Source organism: Epinephelus lanceolatus, chromosome 19, assembly GCF_041903045.1.
Source record: "Epinephelus lanceolatus isolate andai-2023 chromosome 19, ASM4190304v1, whole genome shotgun sequence".
Taxonomy (NCBI): domain Eukaryota; kingdom Metazoa; phylum Chordata; class Actinopteri; order Perciformes; family Serranidae; genus Epinephelus; species Epinephelus lanceolatus.
In genome coordinates, this window is record NC_135752.1 from 30,124,124 (window position 1) to 30,143,768 (window position 19,645).

Sequence of the window (19,645 nt, forward strand, 5' to 3'; positions counted from 1 at the left end):
AAAGTCCATTTTCAGTAGATGTGTGCTGGAAGTTTTTAAGTTGCATGCTGCACCATGTGATGTCATAGATTCCGCTAGTAAATTTATGTGCTAGACATCTAAGGTGGACACAGAGAGACTTTCCTCCTGTATCAGATGAATTTAAAAACAGCATTTTAGTGTCAAACACTGTACACACATAGTCGTGCAGGTCTGAAGGTCAGACATCAATATTCATATAGTCAGATGTTTGAGCAATACCAGTAAAGCTCATCGAATTTCAATCTTGTAAACATGCTGGAGTGGTCCTTAAAAGCTAGAAGAGTTAGACCTCTTTGTTGTAGGAGACAATTTATGTCTGTACTGTGCTGAATCCTGTCTTCTCTTTTTTCCCCATCTCCCCATGTTTTTGGCAGTTGAGGACTTATTGGAGAGCTTCAAAGCACGGACAGTGAATAAGGAGGTCAGGCAGAGGAAAGAGGAGCAGGGGACAGAGTGTGTCTCTGAGTGGGACAAGTGCTTGGTCATGCCAGAGGAGGAGAAAGATGGAGAGGAAGCAGGGAATATGAGTGACAGGAAGAGAAAGAAAAATAATCACACTAGCACACCAAGAAAGCTTGAAACGATGAATGACTTGACTGAGAGCTACATTTCCAAAGGAGAGATCAAGAAAATCAGCCCTACTCAGTCTTCTAGTGTTCATCTCTTAGCCATGGAACCTGCTAGAGTCTCCAGGCATCACTGCCCAATATCCCAACCTGCCTCACCTGTCACAGCTCCCACTTTCCCCCACCTTCTCCACTTCACTCCTGAGGAAATAGCCACAGCTCCGGGGATTGACGCTGAAACCTTGCCAGAGATAAGCCTCACAGAAAGTCCCCCAGCATCACACAGGAGCCACATACCGGTAAGCGTCAAGTCCAGATATCATTGTCCCGAGGTACAGCTCAGGGCTTCTCCTCAACCAGCAGCCATATTTCCTGAAGAAGTCATGTCCAGTCATTACAGCGCTGTAAGTGATGGGCCTTTAAAGGGATCAGAGAAGTGTGATAAGCCTCATAAAAAGCCTACTCCCTCTCCAAGGAAGATGAGGCAGCCCTCTCCTGAAGCTGCATGTTCAAGGACTTGCTCCCTCAGCACAGTCAGGGCAGACGTTTTAAAATTCAAACATCAGACCACAAGTCCTGACAGAGAGTCGAGGACACTGAGAGCTAGGAGTGATGCTGCTGAAGTCGATGAATCCAGGTGAGACGTATTCCCATAGCTATTTATTTTAATCCCACCAGTCAGTTTTCTAAAATGATGATTGTATTTTTTAGCATAAAAAGCACTAAACCATGAAATGTATTGTATTTTCAGAAAAGGGCCTCTGAGTTACCCCACGCCAGACTTCTCCAAGGTGGAGCCCAGGGTCCGTTTCCCTAAAGGTGGCTACAAGCCCCCTAAGAGCAGACGCTCATCAAACAGGGAGTCCCTGTCACCTGAGCCCCCCTTGGTGTTTAAATCCCCTGCTGACATTGTGAAAGAAGTCCTGCTGAACACCACAGATGGGTCTCCTGCTTCATCAGACTCGGACAAAACACCAATCAGTGCCCTCAACGCCACTGTGCCTCAGGAGTTCAGATGCCGCCAGCAGGCCACCGTACTGCTCGAACAACTAGAGGTACGGGTAGAGACTGAGAGTACATCTACACTCAGCTGGTTGTAGTTAAATGTATAGTATTCAGGATTTATCTCTCAATCATCACTTATGACCCACCAGAAGTGTGTGGTGGTGTATTTATCTACACTTTGGACAATTTCAAAAATGGTCTCAAGGTTAAATAAAGATCAAAACACCAGCGTCGTTTGACATAAGATCTCTTGCATAAAAGATAAAAACAACACATAAATAATGTAAATGACTGAAACTGCTAAAATGCAGTTAAGTTTACTTTAAATTGACTCCACTTACATACATAAAACAGCACACAGGATAAGACAGCCTTCAGGGCTTTCTGCCAGAAAGTACTTTTTGGAAGAAATCTTTTCATTCTAACCCAAACCATGATCTTTTTCATAAATCTTCATGTCTGTCTGTCTTAAAAATCTGAAGGCAAACTTCTCCCAACAGCCATAAAACATGGATTAACAACATTGTTTGACCATTCCTTTATGGTATACCTTTAAAAAACACTTTGGCCAAACTAAGCATTTCGAAAAAGGTCTCAGTGTGAAAGAAAGATTAAAACACAAGCTTCGTTTGACATTAGACAACGAAGCTGAGATTTGGAAAACAGTGAAAGCCCGGTAGAGGCTTTGTGACAAGCAGACAACTTTCTGTGACTAAATAGCTGCTCACACAACACAGGTGATGCTATTAAGCTCAAGACTTTCCAGTGAAGTATGCAGTTGATAGTAATTTGGTCATCATTACGCCACAGCAGTGCAGGAGTTACTGTTCACCTGGTTGTAGTGGCAGGCAGTCTCTATAAGCCAAGACCAAATCACTAATTTATAGTTGTTAATCTTCTGACAATGGAATGAAAAAAAATCTGTAAATGTGAGTCAGCATTGAAACACAGTACAGTTGATCACAGAGGAGGAGACAGAAGAGAGGTTTCACAGCTGGGATTCAGCAGAGGAACCAGACTCTCTGTCCCACTCCATTATCTGTAAAAATATTAGGCTTTAAAAGTCATTATATAGTCTTAAATTGGAACTTGTGAGGTCTTAATTGCCACAGACATTTAATTGATCTATCAACTGCCTATCCATCATCTTTTTATCTATCCTTCATATATCTATCTTTTAATTTTTCTTTGTCAGAGACCTAAAAATCCACATTTCTGATGTTACAAATCTTAAAACCTATGACTGAACCTGAATCTGAAAATACTTGCATGGATGCATGTTATTTTTAAGTGTAGACTGCATTGTTAAAATTAGTCAGCTTAGTGTTAATGTTGTCTGGCATTTTCAGGCTTTTTCATGCTCCCAAAACTTATTTTATTTTGTCAAAATACTTGTCTTTTTTTGTCTTTGGTCCAGTGCAGGCCAGACCCAGAGTTGCTTTATTTGATAAAGCACCGCTTACATGTTTCGTGTTATTTGATTATTATAAAGCAGAAACACTTTTTAAGACTTTAAATGTATCCTCCCACTTCTGTCTGAGGACCAGCTGAAGGTGTCATGGGGGCTCCTTCCCAGAGGCAGCAGTAAGCCAGCTGTCCCACTTTATATCCTCCCTGTTGCTGTAGTAACGCGGCAAACAGTTACACATCATGCACTGAGGGAGGCACACAAAAGTGAAATCAAACCTCAAAGTTTGTTTTGTTATGAGCATATCAAAGTGACTTCTATTACTACACAGTACCAAAAAGAATAATGAAGATGAGAGCTTCTTCATTCTGGTGCTTGTTTCCATAGACATTTTATGAGGGAACATGAAACAGTAATATCCTTTCTGATGAAGTCTTGGATGGTTTACAATCCCGCCCTTGTGTATTTTGGCCCATGTTGCAGTATTACAGTCTTAATGCTTTGTGTTTAATCAGTGTGCTGCACCAAAGTAATCGCAAAGCTTGGACTAGTGACTGATCTTTATACAGATACTTTGATTGAGACAACATTTTTTTTCATGTAATAACAATGTATGAATTAGTGTTTTTGGGGTGACTTTTTTTTATTAATGTCATTTTAAATTTACAGTCCAATACTGGTCTTTTCTCTCTCAGCACCACCTATGTCATTTAAGTTTGACTTGTTCCCATGTAGTCACACTAGTCTTAGTATGACAATAGATAGTCAGTACATACATGTACTGCTTTATGTTATCTGCACCACACCAGTGTAATTATAGCATCTCTAAAGGCATTTTCTGAAAGTGGACCACCGTGTTAGAGCTTACCAACATGTACACTACTTAAATTACATTCTCTCTGTAGGCGCTTATGTGTCTGTCAACCATGCTATAAACTCTGACCAATCAGACCTGGGCCTTGCCATTAGGGATCATCTGATTGGACAGAATCTGCATATATAAGTGAGGTTTATTCCACTTGTGCAGCTATACTACTGTTAATAGTTGAAGGAGGAAAGTGTGACAAGATGAATGTAGATGAAGGTAGGAATGCCACAGAGAAAGTAGAAATTGGATTTGCTCCCATTCAACCTCAAGAGCATCTGATGTTGGTTGATCAGGTCTAGCTCAGACTGTGTCCCAGTGCACCCCATAGGTGTTGGATGAGACTGAGATCAGGACTCTGTGCAGGCCAGTCAAGTTTTTTTTTGCACCAAACCAGGAGAAACATTTCTCTTGGGACTGACTCTGTGCACAGGGATGTCCCTCCGCACAAAGCTATGTTGAAATAGGAAAGGGTTAACCCTAAACTGCTGACACAAAGCTGGAAGCTCACTGTTGTCGGAAATATTATTTCAAGCTGTAAGATTTTACTTCACTGGAACGCAAATGATGAAAAACAGCCCCAGGGTGTACAAATATTTTTGATCTGCTCTATTTATCTGTGACAGACTTACAAATTACACCAGAACAGTCCATTCTCTCTGCACTCTTATTGCTTGTCTCCACTCTTTTGCCCAACTCTCGCTCCAACTCTTCCTTTTTTTCCATTCCTCCCTTTTTTCTCACCTCGCGTGCTTCTTTTGCACTCTCTATTTTCCTCCCCGCCCTTCCTCTCGCTTTCTCATTTCCTCTCCGTCTCCTCTGGCTGCAGGAGAACTACTACAGGCTGCTGACTGAATATGCCGAAGCGAAGAACACCATTGATCGCCTGCGTCTGGAAGCCAAGGTAGTTAATCTAGAAATCCGGCTATAATTTATCACTATTAATGGTGTGCAGTGGTGCGGGGATTCAAAAAACAGTACATATCAGTGCCATAAAGATTTATTTTTGGTCTTAATTCTAAATCACTACAACACCTCTAAGTTATGAGAAAGTTTCCAGGTGATGGAAGGCTTATTTTTCTCAAATATTTGATTCATTTCTGCAATGCTGTGGCTTTCTTTTAAAAAAGGAAGCAGCAGTGAAAGCACTATTAATATCAGTTTCAACCTCCCCCTATGTTTTTGACAATGTAAGATTAAACTACCCATTTTATCTCTGACATTTTTGTGAGAGGCATCGTACATAGCAACTGTTTTATGTGCAAACAAAAGCTGCAAAAAAAGACACAACAGCTTGAGATACTGTGTGGAGAGGTCTCTTCTATAGTCTGTACAGTAATAGCTGAGAACAAATGACACTCAGGATGTTAGCATATACTCGTACACTGCACACACAAGTCAAATCAAGACCAGAATAAAAGTCAGGGTGGTACAGAGAATCCAGGACACTGGAAACCAACAGAAGGGCTCCTCTAAAATAAACCAAGGCCACAGTCCACATGAAGTGGGAACTGTAAGAAAGTCTTGTGACAAAACTCTTTCAGCCAATGACAGTTATCCTTTTGTGTGTGTTTTCTCTGCATGTGGTCAGTACTATTTTAGAATCAGTAGCATTGGTTGTTCATCTGCCCTTGTAAGTCTGTAGCTCATAATTTATTCATTGATTGAACAGATAGACTATCATTGCATTGCTTCACTTCGGGGCTTTCAGATACCCCAAACATAATACCATTTACTTGTTGCTTTGGTATTTTTGTGGCCACGTAATATGACCCAACAATATTCTGTGCCTTTTTATGTGTGGTGTCAAGATGCCTTCACCAAGTACAGGGATAAAAGGGCAAAGATGATTGTCTTACTAGAGGGATAGTTCAGATCTTTTGAAGTGGATTTCTGTTTTCTCCATACAGTAGATAACAGTTGGCATGCCCCCAGTTTGGAGAAGCAGACAGGAGTACAACTTGGAAGCTAAACAGTGTACTGCTCCAAAGGGGTCAGCAACCAAATGTATCTTAGCCACCTAAAAAAATCAAAATCAGTTTGAGTGTACATTGTATTTAGAATATTTTCACTGCTTTACCTTGCCAACAGACAGCAATTTCCAATGAGGAGTTGAAGCCATTAAATGGTGCCACCAGACACCATTGAGTGTTTTAAAGAGATGGTTTGGATTCAGCAAAGTCACACAATAACACAACAAACTACCCATTGAGGAAGCAGTACACCAGCAGCTCCCATTTCTTTTATCAATGGAGTCCTGCTTTCATAAGAGCATAAATGGGGAACTGAAGCCGTTAATGGCTTCCCCATCAGAAAGGGCTGTCTACGGCAAGGTAAAGCAGTGAAAATATTCTCAATCTAGGGTACACTTGAACTGTTATTTATTTTTGTAGGTGGCTAAAATAAATTTTGCTGCTGCCCCTATTCACAGCAGTACACTGCTCAGTTTCTATGTTGGTACTCTGTCTGCTTCTTCAAACTGGGGGCGTCCTGACCAACATCTACTGTGTGTAATACACTGACTATGGGTAAGAACCTCACACAACCCAATTTCAAAACATCCAAACTGTCCTTTTAAAGGGAATTCTAGCATCAAGATATAAATATTAATAATGATAATTTTATATTTGTATATATAGCTGGGCAATAGCAAAAGAGTCTAGATGAGCTGATCTGGTAAAAGAATATGCAGTTAAAAGTGCAAAGAAAAATCTGATGAAAGCAAATTCAAAAAGGGAGGTTTATACAGTAAAGCCAGATATGCTAATTTGTTTATTTCAGATTTATATTTTTATCATTATTTATGCTATTTAATTATTATTATAACAAATATGCATCCGTTTGTTGTGTATGTTTATTCCTCATCTTTATTTCTACAGGGTAGACCTAGAGAGTACGAGCAGCCCGGGGACAGAAATTGTCAGCACATCACAGGCAGACCAGTATGTCAGAACCAGTGATTAGAAATCTTACAAAAGAGGGACAAGAGGAGTGTTCAAGTTTAGTGAAGTAGCTACTTACAAAAATTATTGGCCCGTTTCTGTAGGAGCAGTGGCGCTCCACAATCAGCACCAATTAAAGTCAGTTTACTGGGTTCTCCGCCTCTCCTCCATCGACTTCACCACAGCACTGAAGCACCATCTGCCTCATCCTCCCTCTGCTTGTACAACATCACACAGACAGGGTGGGAGGAGTAGCTTTACGCTGAAATGATTTGTCAGATTATTTTTCAAACGCAGAGTTTTAATGTTGTGTGAACCCTGAATGATTAGTTCAAACAGCAGGTAATGCATCTTCTTAGACTTGAATCAAGGGAAGCCATAATCTTCTTATTACAAGCTCAAGTAATGGTATTTTATACAAAACTCATTTTGTTTTAAATTAATAACTTAAAAACTTCACATAATATTGTATTGTCTTTTATCAGAAATAGATTATTGTAGATTTTATCTCTAATCCTTCAGTTTCCTCTTGTGGCTCAGCGTGCATCCATTTTATCAGAGACATGGTGGGTTCTTGTCTGATTAATGATCTCATTTTATTTCAGTCCATCCTTCTGACCCATTTTTTAAGTGTCTTGACTCTTAACAGAAAATAAAAGCAGCTCATAAGCTTTTCTATGTGCTTCTCCCACTGTGTGTGCACATGTGTTTTAATGGGACGGTTGAGGTCAGTTTAAGGTCATTATAATTTATTGCATAGAGGGGAGGGGCGTCCATTCATTCTTATCGTCATTCAATTCTGTTTGTGTGTTAACAGGAGGGGAGGGGCGAACACCCAGTGTGTGTGTGTTTAACCCTTAGTTATATCACACACTTCAGTTCAAATTCAGCCAGTTTTCTGCTCTGAAATGACCTGTTCGTTGTTGTGGGTTCACAATTTGCCTCTTCAGTCAGAAAGTGAAAACATGTGACTTAATTTCACTAGATGGGAATGTAGGTTAACTGTATGTTTAGCAAATCCAATTGAGTTGGATTGTCTCCAAGTGTTTTCCAAGCGATACGATTACATTTGTTTTTCTGCAGACATTTTAGAGTGAGAAACTTCCCAACATGTTATAGAAACTGTTTTCGTCACCAGTACCAAATATACTGTCGCTCAGGCTGTTCTTTCACCTGGCTTAGTCTAGAATTGATCAATGATCCAAAGTAAAAGTCTTGAATTGTGACAGCAGATGAAGTCATTGCCATCATGTCAAAAAAGAATATTCCTGCTAAGCTGTTCACATAGCTAATAAAAAATTAATATTCCCCTAATAACCTTGTTTACATGCAGCCATGCATACTCCGATTAACGTGCCTTAACATGTCATTTATCATGTCAAAATATAGAGAAGTGGAACAACTGAAGCCGCTTGTGCCGTCTTGCTTCTTTGCCTTCATCAGCCACATCTTGTTGAAAACGTTGTAGTTATGATATCTGCGCATGTCCACAAAGCTTTTGATAACCAAGTCTTCTGTAATGTTTAAAAGTAGGGATGTTTCTCCTTCAAACCACAAATGTGGGCTTTTCTTTTGGGCATCTCTACCCCAGCCTTGCAAACTGTTGGTTTGTGTATAACGTATCCATGACAACACACAGAGCTGACTGAAACAGGCAAAAGGCCATGTGTCATAAACTGCATTAAAAACCCCAAGTGAGACGCATTTTCGGAATGCTCCTAAAACCCAAATAATACCGGCATGTCCTAGTCTTCATCAGAAAATACTACATTTGAAATAAGGCATAACTCAGAATATCCTAATGAAATATACTGTCTACAAGACCCATATCAAATTCTGAATATTGTCATATTCAGAATAGTAGTGGAATATTAGTGTACAAGTAAATGTAGTCACTGATATAGCTGTTCTTGTGGAAAGGAAAAAGTTGCGACAATATATCACCAGACTTTTGTAAATGTTTCATATCTCCACCAGGTGAACTTGTACTCTGACCCTCCAAAGCCTGGCCACTTGGTGCAGTCAGGACTGAACCAGGACACCTCAAAGCTCATGATGCTGAATTTTCCTCAGGCTCAGAGAGCAGAGATCAACTCGGCCTCTCCTCATCCAAATGGACACAGCACTCATCAGGGTACATTCATCCTGTTCTATAATCACCACTTTGCCGTTAAATTCATTAGTTCATTTATCATACATATGTCATATAAAAAAAGTGATTTTGATTTCCACGTTGCCATCTGAGTCCCACTGCTCTCCTGATTTATCACTGAACATCAAGGTGCACATGCAAACAAATCAGCTGGCTTTTATCTGTCATTCAGCTGCTGCTAAAGTTGCATTATTCTGTAAACATGCATAGTATAACTCTTATTCCCTCTGCACCTGTCTGTCAAATAAACAGGAAGTTCACCTGCCTGTTCCACAAGAAGCCCGGACCCTCAGGTGGGACAGAAACTGGTCAAGATCCTCTACAACCAGGCTGGCAAGTTCCTCCAGCAGGTATATGACCTATTAAAACTATCAGCAGTGATGGAAATCATTACAGATTTGCTAGATGTGATAAAGATTTTGTTTTTCTTCATTCAGCTGCAGACGACTGAGGATCTCCTAAAGAGCAAAAAACTAAAACCTGTTGACCTGATAAAGGTAAGAACAACCATTCAGTTTAAATTGTTAAGAAGAATTTTGTCTAATGGCCATTTTTTATTCAGACCAATGAAGCCGTGCTCTTTTTCAGGATCTCTTGCTGCTGTCTGAGGGGCTCGACTCTTTAGAAAGGGGCTTCCTGTTAGCAAGAGATGAGCACAAACTCCTGCAGCACCAACATGCAGCAATCAGCCACTTTGACCCTGAGCGGTGAGACTCTGAGATAATAGATTACATTTTAATTTCTGTGCATGTGTTGTTTTTCTGTTGTCATTATGTTTGTGCCTGTATGTGTATGTTTCAGGGAGCTGGAGGGGCTGATCTTTCAGTGTGGGCTGCGTATGGACGAGCTGAAGGAGCAGGTGGAACAGATGCAACAAGAGCAGCCCACCTGCGAGGCTCCTCCCTCTCCTTCTCCTCACCCCACCTCTTCATCTGTCCCCTCTGAGGGGAGAGAAACTCTGACTTGCCCACAGGTAGCATCAAACAGCTCTGTCTTGAACTGTACAGACAGATGATTTGACTTCTGCACCTGTGCATAAAGAGTAAAGTATGCTGGTTAATGCTGAAACAGTAAGTCAATCACAGATCGACAGAAAATTAATAAAGTGATTGCTCATTTCGGGTGGTGTAGTCGTAAGCACTGTCGCCTCACAGCAAGAGGGCTCTGGGTACGAACCTGCTTTCTTTGTTCTCCAAGTCCTCTGGATTCCTCTCAGTCCAAAGACATGCACATTAGGTTAAGTGTTGACTTTTAATTGGATGGATGGATTCATTATTTCATCATTCATCAAGCACAAATGCCAAAAAGTTGCTGGTTCCAGCTTCTCAAATAAGATGACTCTGCTTTCTCTGTTTTGTATCATTGTAAACTGAATATCTTTGGGTTGTTGGTTGAGAAAAAAACAAGTCACTTAAAGACGGAATATCCACCAAGAACGTGGTGGATATTTTGCATTATTTTATAGTGATGTTTTTAGCTACTTATTTCACAACGTTTAAAGTGAGGTTTAAACTTAGACTAGTCAACTACTCAAAAAGTAAAAACCTCACTTAAAACGTTGTGAAATAAGTAGAGTAAGTAGTAGTAAAAACAGTCAGAATTGGGCACAATTAAATCTGTAATGTGCTGAATGTGCTTACGCATTGCTCTGACACATGCAGCCTTATTTCCATTTTCTTGCAAATACTGCTAAACCGTGCTGTTTTTAAAAGATGTCATCTTTGTTCTACTTTCCAACGTGCTACTTGTGGAATGAGGCAGACAAGCCAGTGTATTTTTTGTTGTTGTTTTTTCCCCAGATTTTTTTTTTCTTAAGCTGGAGCTGTCAACATTAGTATTTATTGGACATTAATTTCTTTATAGAGTAACATTTGAGGAGGAGAATATGACATTTTGCAAATAATGTTATTATCTAATTTAAATATTTATTAATAAAACAATTAAAAAAAAAATTAGTGGTACCGACTAGTATTTCTGGTGCCGACTAGCAAGGGTGGCAACATTTAATTGACAAGTTGACTAACAGCACACGTTCCTACTATTTTATTAAATTTAACTGACCAAACAACTTTATGATAAATCAAAAAAATAATTAACAAATGAATTAATAACCAAAATAATTGTACGTTTTAGCCCTAAAGCTGGTGTTGGTGCTGATTTAAAATTATATAATATTGGATCTTTGTCCATGTGGTCATCATCTCATTTTAATTTTAGCCAGTACAAATTATTTCCCTGAAAGATAATGGTGTTATGCCACAAATAGTTTGCTCTACATAATGATTTCAACATTGACTATTCCTCAAAGGGCTAATTAAATTGAACTAAAAGTAGCTTTATAGCTGTCAGCCCATTGGCTTTCACGTAATGTGACCTTTGTTGGTTAATGGAGAACACACTCCTGCTATGAAATGACAGGATGTAATTGCAGCCACATCCGATTTTATATAATGATCTAACTTCATCTCCTTCTAGAGCCCACCTGTGCCTTTGTTGGTTGATCCAGGAGAGGCTGCGGCAGTGGAGGTGAGCTCAGCCAGTGAAGAGAGTGATGAAGAGGAGGAAACTTTGAATTCTCTCTACCTCAAACCTCTGAGTGACAAACGCAGCCATGTTGAGCAAGACTTTGCTGCACTAATGGATCAGTGAGTGATTTTCTTTTTCCTTCAGTTTGCTTAGAAAAAGTGAAGAAGGTCACATCTGTATCTTTACTGTGGAGGGATTTTTGTTAATGTTGAGATATTCTTTTGGATATTTTGGATATTCTTTTGCTCAGAAGAAGAGACAGAAAATAAGGAGCTGTGCGTGCAGCTGTGACTTTCATTATTTCACCCTGATTGTTTGTTTCCTCCCCCTGTTTAGCTACCAAAGCTTCAAGGAACTTCCCAAACTTTTAGACCATAACCAGAAGGAAGGAGCTCTTTCTGCTGCCTTAAGAGGAGACATGCGGCCGGGGGACGAAGAGGAAGAGAGGCATGGCAAAAAAACTGAAAACCTGAAAGTCCAGAAAATTCTTCCACACAGGTTAGTCTTCATAGCACCAGACAAGATTAGCTCAATCAACAGCGCAGTAATCTTCAGTTCAAAATAAAACTGCTGTTCCAGATACATTTTGATAGAAGGAACTAGATGTAATTAAATCTGTAGAAAAACAAACACAGAATTCACTAAATTCTCTGTTCTCCTCTTCACAGCAAAGACAAATCATACCATCAGGATTCTCCTCATGCTCACACCAGCAAACAGCACACCAACAGGTCCAGTCCTTCTTCACACAGGGCATCCAGCCTGTCCACCACACTCCCTCTTCATCGTCCCAGTAGCAGAAAGAGGTTAGAGGTGGGAAAGTCCCACAGCAGCAGTCTGAGCAGTCTGGGAGAGATAACTGCACTGGACAGGAGGAACTCTAAACTCCAAACTGGGAGTAGCAGAGTGCTTTCTCAGGTCAGTTTTACATCGTAAACTGCCTGGTTGAAATAACAGTTGACTGTCTCTTGTATCTGTGCAAAGTTTGTCAGTAGAGAGGTGTTTTCACATTCCTCTATTGAAGCCGGAGATTTAAACATATGCCATACTTAATCTTTGTTGTGTGCTGTGTTGAGCAGGATGGGATCATCTCTCCAGAGACGGACAGTGGGTTTGTCTGCTCAGAGAGCAGCCGTCTGACTCCTGCAGCAGCTCCCAGTCCTCTCCACCAGAGGGCCTCAGAGAGGTGAGGAGGTCCAACACTGCCTCTGCGCTTCCATGCTAATTTACTGCACCATAAACGCTTGCCCTCTGTGCCATCCCCCACCCCTGTTAAACACACACACAGCATACTGATGCCTGACCCTACAACTCTAAAGCCCCTGATTGTCCTTTGCTTACCAATATTTATTTATTTTATACAGTCTAGTGCTAATTATGTCTTTTCTGTTTCCATCTTTGTATGTTTCAATATTCATCCATCCTCCAACAGTGTTTCAGTGCCTCAGGAGGGGAACCCAGGGAATCCTCAGACAGGCGCAGTCTCAGAACCATCTCCTGCTTCCTCACCATCACAGAGTTGCCCGGCTATGGAGCCCAGAAGGGGCCCACGGCTAAGCCACGACCAGCCAAAGAGAACCAGACAGGGGCAGAGGAGACGCACCTTCTCCTGCTCTCCACAGCGCTGGGCCAGGCAGACAGAACAAACTGCCGCTGACAGTGGGACCAGTGAGTTTGGGCTGGAGAGTGACAGCTGTGAGTGTCCAAGTTCTGTCCGTCACCTGAGATTGTTAATAATGTTCTCCTGTGATTCTCTTACTTTGTCATTACTCATAGTCATTAGTGTTTCCTTCATTGTGTCCTCCTCTGTCTCTGTAGCTCACACTGTGTCTGAGGAGGGACAGAATGACCAGTACACCCTCCACAGCTCCAGCCCAAGCTCCTCCCCTGCACGGTATCACCATGGCGATTCTCCCAAAGCTCTGAGCTCTAGTCATTCAGCAAATCGCGAGTGAGTGTGTGTGGCAGCAGCTGCCATAGCGATAGCTGTGCAAACGTGGCCAGGTTTATGTCTCCCTGTAGACACTCCTGGATGGAATGAAAAAAATATTTTCAGACAGAAAATTGATTAGTTAACTCTTGTAAGTTTATTCAGCAACATCAAACTACAGCTCTCATTAAATGTTAAACCGTCCTTAATGTTTCTATCATGTATTTTATTACAGAATCGGCTGCTATTGAATGTGGTTGCATATTAGGAGGTACTCTGTAATGTTTCCTGCATGGTGTGGTGTTGCATGACTCTTTTCAAAGAGTGTGTGTACGTTTGGACTGACACCTGCACAGATATTTAATGGCACCTTGAATATTTTCACAGTGCAGCACTGCAATGGTTACATTTACTGAAGTTTACTACTGTTTGACCTTGGATACGTGTGGTGTTGGAAAAACCAAAACATATGTACTGAATGCAAACATGACCTCCACCTGGATTGTTTCATGTGATTTTAAACATCTTCTGTGTGTGTTTTTTAGTGATGCAATCCAGACGCTGCAGGCCGAGGTGACCAGACTGAGGGAGAGTTTAGAAAGCTGTCTGAGAAATAGGAAGCCTTTGAGCTCTGTGAGAGCAGGTCCCTCAGCTCAGGAGAACCACACTCACCACAACACCTTTACACCTCACATCAGGTTGGTTTCTTCCAGATGTAACAACAACCATCCTTAAACAACAATGCCTGCGCTACTGCTTTTTGTCTGCAGAGTGAAGCGGTAGTGCAGAACAGGGAAGCCTATACCCATATAAGTGTTCATCCATCCATTATTCTAACCGCCAATCTTATTCATGGTCAGCGGGGGGTGGAGCCAAGTCCAGCCGATGATGGGCGGGAGGTGGGGTAAACCTTGGACAGGTCAAGACACTGTTACAGGGCTGACACATGGAGACAGACAACCACAAAGGCCCTGTTTATACCTGGTGTTAACATGTGTCTTGGGCAATTCAATCACAGTTGGACACGACAGCTTTAAGTACAGGTGTGAATGCACCAAATGTGTCCTCAAAATGTTACACAGGTCAGACACAGTGCTTAAAGACTGCTGTCCTACCGGGAAAGGGTCAGTTCAACATGTGCCCCAGTAGCAACTTTTTTTTTCTTCCTGGAATGGTAAAGGCATGACCCACCCTACTCTTCCTCTGATTGGGTAGTACTTGTTACCTTTGTTGGGTGGGTTGGTTAGGTTTAGACATGAGGAGTGAGATTGGTTAGGGTAAGGGCAGGTCATGCCTTTGCCTTCCTAGAAAAAACTTGTACCCAGTTAGCATGAGCTAGCATAGCAGTGGCTGTTTAATGATCTCAGCAAACTCACACCGACACTGAGACGGCTCAACTCTGCCATTAAACCCGTTAGTAACCGTAAAGTTTCGTTAGCTATGTGATGCTAGTAGTTAGTTCTGTCATTATGTGTGTGCAGGCTGACTCTCACCAACTGTCTATGGCGCAGCGCTCACACTCCTGCAGCTGTAGTCTCCTGTTGATGGTGAAGATAATGATATGATATGATATGATATGATATGATATGATATGGAGCAGTAGAAAAAGGGGCTTTAGAGATGTCCACATGTGATCCAATTGCCTGAGTAGCCTGTTAATACTAGGTATAAACAGACTCTTAGTCTGTCTGTTCACACTGGGCATTAGAATATGTCTCCTCATTTTTCTTGAGGGACTACTGGTCGCTCGATATGCACTGATCTCAGGATGCATTGGGTTCATTCGCACCTGTACTTAGAGCTGTCCACTTGTGATCTGATCACCCAAGACGCTACTACCACATGTAAACAGGGCCATAGAGACAGACGGCCATTCACACCTAATGGGAGTTTAAGGTCAACAGTTAACCTAACCTGAATGTCTTTAGACTGACCCTGAAGAAAACTAACATTAACATTATCTGCTATTATGTCAGCTTGTACTTAAGTTGGTCTTTTCCCCGTTGCTTAGGCTTGGGGAGCGATGGCCTAATGTCAGCAGGGATAGAAGAGACAGACAGACGGTTGATGAGGTAGAGGAGGCCATGCCGAGACGAACAACCAGGAAGAGATCATCTTCTGCACACAGACAGAAACCTCAACCTGATATCTGTAAGTTGAAAGGTCTTGAATAATCCAAAATTTACAACCAGCATGTGTATAGTCTGTATTTCAGTGAAGGATGAGAATAATTAAACAGGTTTACTAACATGCATACATGAGCCCTAAATGATGAGACATTACATTTTGACATACTCAGGATTTGGTCCAAAGAGAATAACACACAAGAACCCAACTAAATGTGTGTGATAGATCATAAAGTCAAACAAGCTCATTCAAATTAATAAATACAACACATGAATTAGTGCATGTAATGTTTTTATTTTCAGTAACAGGTTCAGAGCCCTCTGCACCCCAGCCTAAGCCTCTGATGTCCAGGTCTACCCAAACATCCACTGCAGCACCAGACACCTGCCGTTCACGCACAAATAAGGGCCACAGCAGAACCCACCCCAGTAAGAACTTCCATGCCTGTACTGCACACATTTTTATCTGTCAGCTTTACCCCAGCAAACAGAAATTCAGCTGATCTTTAAGGCAACTTCAGACATTTGGAATAAAAGAGAAGCTGTCCACATTGATGTGGTCAGAGAATTAAAAATCATTCATTTTAATGCATTTATTATTCAACACCTGCATGTTGTGATCTTTGTTTTATCCAGAACTTAACACAGAAATAAAATCAAGACAAAACACCACCAGTAAATCACCTTTATTGTTGGTCACCCATTAGATACCCAACCCCATGCTGGACCCTGCAACTTAGCAGCCCTGTCACACGCAAAACTAAATTAATGAATTAAATCAAATGAATTCATAGCTACATCTCTTCATTTCAACACAGTCCTTTAGATGCAAATGTGTCAGAACAGATTGTATCTGCCCTGCTGATGATTGTATTTGTGTGTGTGTTGCAGGGCAGCATACAGTAGAAGTGTCTGAAACAGCAGATGAACCTGACAGCAGAGGGCGTCGAGCTCCTCTTTGTGCTCAGTGTTTGTCACGTCGCCAAGGGCGATCTGAGAGTAAGGAGGCGTCTTTCATCCTTACTTTCCACGTTTGTTCTTACTTCTGACCTTTTTTAATTTAGCAGGCAGGGTAACAGAAAGTTTTGTCATCATTAATTGTTCTGCTTGCTTGTTTTTTTACTCAGTGCCAGCTGGTGGCGACAGAGAGCCGAGTCACTCCTCTTGCTGTCTTCACTGTCCCCTCTGTGGACGCTCTGAATCCTGTAGAAGCACGGAGCCAGGTTAGAGACCATGTGATTAAAACTGTGATGCTGCTCAAACACACTGTTAACAGAGGACTGAACTCTTAGTGCTGATAGAGAGGTTGTAAACAGTTATGTCTGTATGCTTCAGGCCTTTGCTCTGTGTGGTTGATGATGTAATCCATGACTTATATTGTTCTTCAGAGTCGGCAGCACAAACTTATGTACAGTCATTGTGCTCAGGAAATAAGTCAGTTCAGGCTGCAGTAAATGAAATGAGTTTAATTTTGTTAAGTGTTAATGGAACTGCTGACCTGCCGTGTGATTCACAGACTATCGCAGAGTCTCGGACCCTCCCGTACACACAAGCTGCCAATCAGACGAGTCCCTGGACAGAGCTGCGAGGACCAGATACTTTGCAGCTGCAGCTCCTCCTGCACTACTACAATACATGCCAGTGTGCCCACCACCACTTCTGTAAGTAATCTACAACACACACACACACACACACACACACATACACACACACACAGACATATGGTGAAGAGTCCTTTATGTCATCAGCCTCTGACCTCTGAAGTGGATACCTGTTGACACAAGAGGATGAGAGCCTAAAAAGAAGAGAATAGGAGAGAAGCTTAAAAAAAAAACTTTTTCTTTTTTTTTTCTCATGGTTTTGCATGACATGCTATACCATGACTTTTTTTCATGATTTCGAACGACATACTATACTATGACTTTTTTTCATGATTTTGGACGACATACTATACTATGACTTTTTTTATGATTTGGAACGACATACTATACTATGACTTTTTTCATAGTTTTGGATGACATACTATACTATGGCTTTTTTTATGATTTGGAACGACATACTATACTATGACTTTTTTTATGATTTGGAACGACATACTATACTATGACTTTTTTCATAGTTTTGGATGACATACTATACTATGGCTTTTTTTATGATTTGGAACGACATACTATACTATGACTTTTTTTCATAGTTTTGGATGACATACTATACTATGACTTTTTTTCATGATTTTGGACGACATACTATACTATGACTTTTTTTATGATTTGGAACGACATACTATACTATGACTTTTTTCATAGTTTTGGATGACATACTATACTATGGCTTTTTTTATGATTTGGAACGACATACTATACTATGACTTTTTTTCATAGTTTTGGATGACATACTATACTATGACTTTTTTTTTCATGATTTGGGACGACATACTATACTATGACTTTTTTTCATGATTTTGGACGACATACTATACTATGACTTTTTTCATGATCTGGAACAACATACTATACTATGACTTTTTTCATGATTTGGGACGACATACTATACTATGACTTTTTTTCCATAATTTGGGACAACATACTATACTATGACTTTTTTTCATGATTTTGGACGACATACTATACTATGACTTTTTTTCATAGTTTTGGATGACATACTATACTATGACTTTTTTTTTCATGATTTGGGACGACATACTATACTATGACTTTTTTTCATGATTTGGGACAACATACTATACTATGACTTTTTTCATGGTTTGGAATGACATACTATACTATGACTTTTCTTCTTGATTTGGGACGACATACTATACTATGACTTTTTTTCATGATTTTGGACGACATATTATACTATGACTTTTTTTCATGGTTTGGAATGACATACTATACTATGACTTTTTTTCTTGATTTGGGACGACATACTATACTATGACTTTTTTTCATGATTTTGGACGACATATTATACTATGACTTTTTTTCATGGTTTGGAATGACATACTATACTATGACTTTTTTTCTTGATTTGGGACGACATACTATACTATGACTTTTTTTCCATAATTTGGGACGACATACTATACTAAGACTTTTTTTCCATAATTTAGGATGACATACTATACTAAGACTTTTTTCATGGTTTGGAATGACATACTATACTATGACTTTTTTTCTTGATTTGGGACGACATACTATACTATGACTTTTTTTCATGATTTGGGACGACATACTATACTATGACTTTTTTCATGATGTGGGACGACATACTATACTATGACTTTTTTTTCATGATTTGGGAAGACATACTATACTATGACTTTTTTTCCATAATTTGGGATGACATACTATACTATGACTTTTCTTCTTGATTTGGGACGACATACTATACTATGACTTTTTTTCATGATTTGGGACGACATACTATACTAAGACTTTTTTTCCATAATTTGGGACGACATACTATACTATGACTTTTTTCCATAATTTAGGATGACATACTACACTATGACTTTTTTTCATCATTTTGGACGACATACTATACTATGACTTTTTTTCATGATTTGGGACGACATACTATACTATGACTTTTTTCATGGTTTGGAATGACATACTATACTATGACTTTTTTTCCATAATTTGGGACGACATACTATACTATGACTTTTTTCATGGTTTGGAATGACATACTATACTATGACTTTTTTTCCATAATTTGGGACGACATACTATACTATGACTTTTTTTTCATGATTTGGGACAACATACTATACTATGACTTTTTTTCATGATTTGGGAAGACATACTATACTATGACTTTTTTTCCATAATTTGGGATGACATACTATACTATGACTTTTTTTCATCATTTTGGACGACATACTATACTATGACTTTTCTTCTTGATTTGGGACGACATACTATACTATGACTTTTTTTCATGATTTGGGACGACATACTATACTATGACTTTTTTTTCCATAATTTGGGACGACATACTATACTAAGACTTTTTTTCCATAATTTAGGATGACATACTATACTATGACTTTTTTTCATCATTTTGGACGACATACTATACTATGACTTTTCTTCTTGATTT

General features: G+C 40.0%; 1 protein-coding gene across 5 annotated transcripts in view; it reads left to right on the forward strand.

Moving 5' to 3' along the window:
* akna (AT-hook transcription factor) overlaps positions 1 to 19,645 on the forward strand; it is a 35,301-nt gene that overhangs the window by 9,280 nt on the left and 6,376 nt on the right. For 4 of the 5 annotated variants that reach the window (XM_078162408.1, XM_033647256.2, XM_078162406.1 and 1 more), the window contains 20 exons: positions 396 to 1,224; positions 1,339 to 1,642; positions 4,695 to 4,769; positions 8,785 to 8,941; positions 9,212 to 9,309; positions 9,397 to 9,456; positions 9,548 to 9,666; positions 9,761 to 9,932; positions 11,435 to 11,604; positions 11,822 to 11,983; positions 12,154 to 12,403; positions 12,565 to 12,671; positions 12,918 to 13,180; positions 13,304 to 13,436; positions 13,961 to 14,113; positions 15,427 to 15,566; positions 15,845 to 15,970; positions 16,433 to 16,540; positions 16,669 to 16,764; positions 17,058 to 17,202. In XM_078162408.1, the coding sequence (XP_078018534.1) occupies positions 396 to 1,224; positions 1,339 to 1,642; positions 4,695 to 4,769; positions 8,785 to 8,941; positions 9,212 to 9,309; positions 9,397 to 9,456; positions 9,548 to 9,666; positions 9,761 to 9,932; positions 11,435 to 11,604; positions 11,822 to 11,983; positions 12,154 to 12,403; positions 12,565 to 12,671; positions 12,918 to 13,180; positions 13,304 to 13,436; positions 13,961 to 14,113; positions 15,427 to 15,566; positions 15,845 to 15,970; positions 16,433 to 16,540; positions 16,669 to 16,764; positions 17,058 to 17,202 (3,667 nt within the window). The remainder of the gene's footprint in view (positions 1 to 395; positions 1,225 to 1,338; positions 1,643 to 4,694; positions 4,770 to 8,784; positions 8,942 to 9,211; positions 9,310 to 9,396; positions 9,457 to 9,547; positions 9,667 to 9,760; positions 9,933 to 11,434; positions 11,605 to 11,821; positions 11,984 to 12,153; positions 12,404 to 12,564; positions 12,672 to 12,917; positions 13,181 to 13,303; positions 13,437 to 13,960; positions 14,114 to 15,426; positions 15,567 to 15,844; positions 15,971 to 16,432; positions 16,541 to 16,668; positions 16,765 to 17,057; positions 17,203 to 19,645) is intronic. The other variant, XM_078162407.1, reaches the window with a different exon arrangement.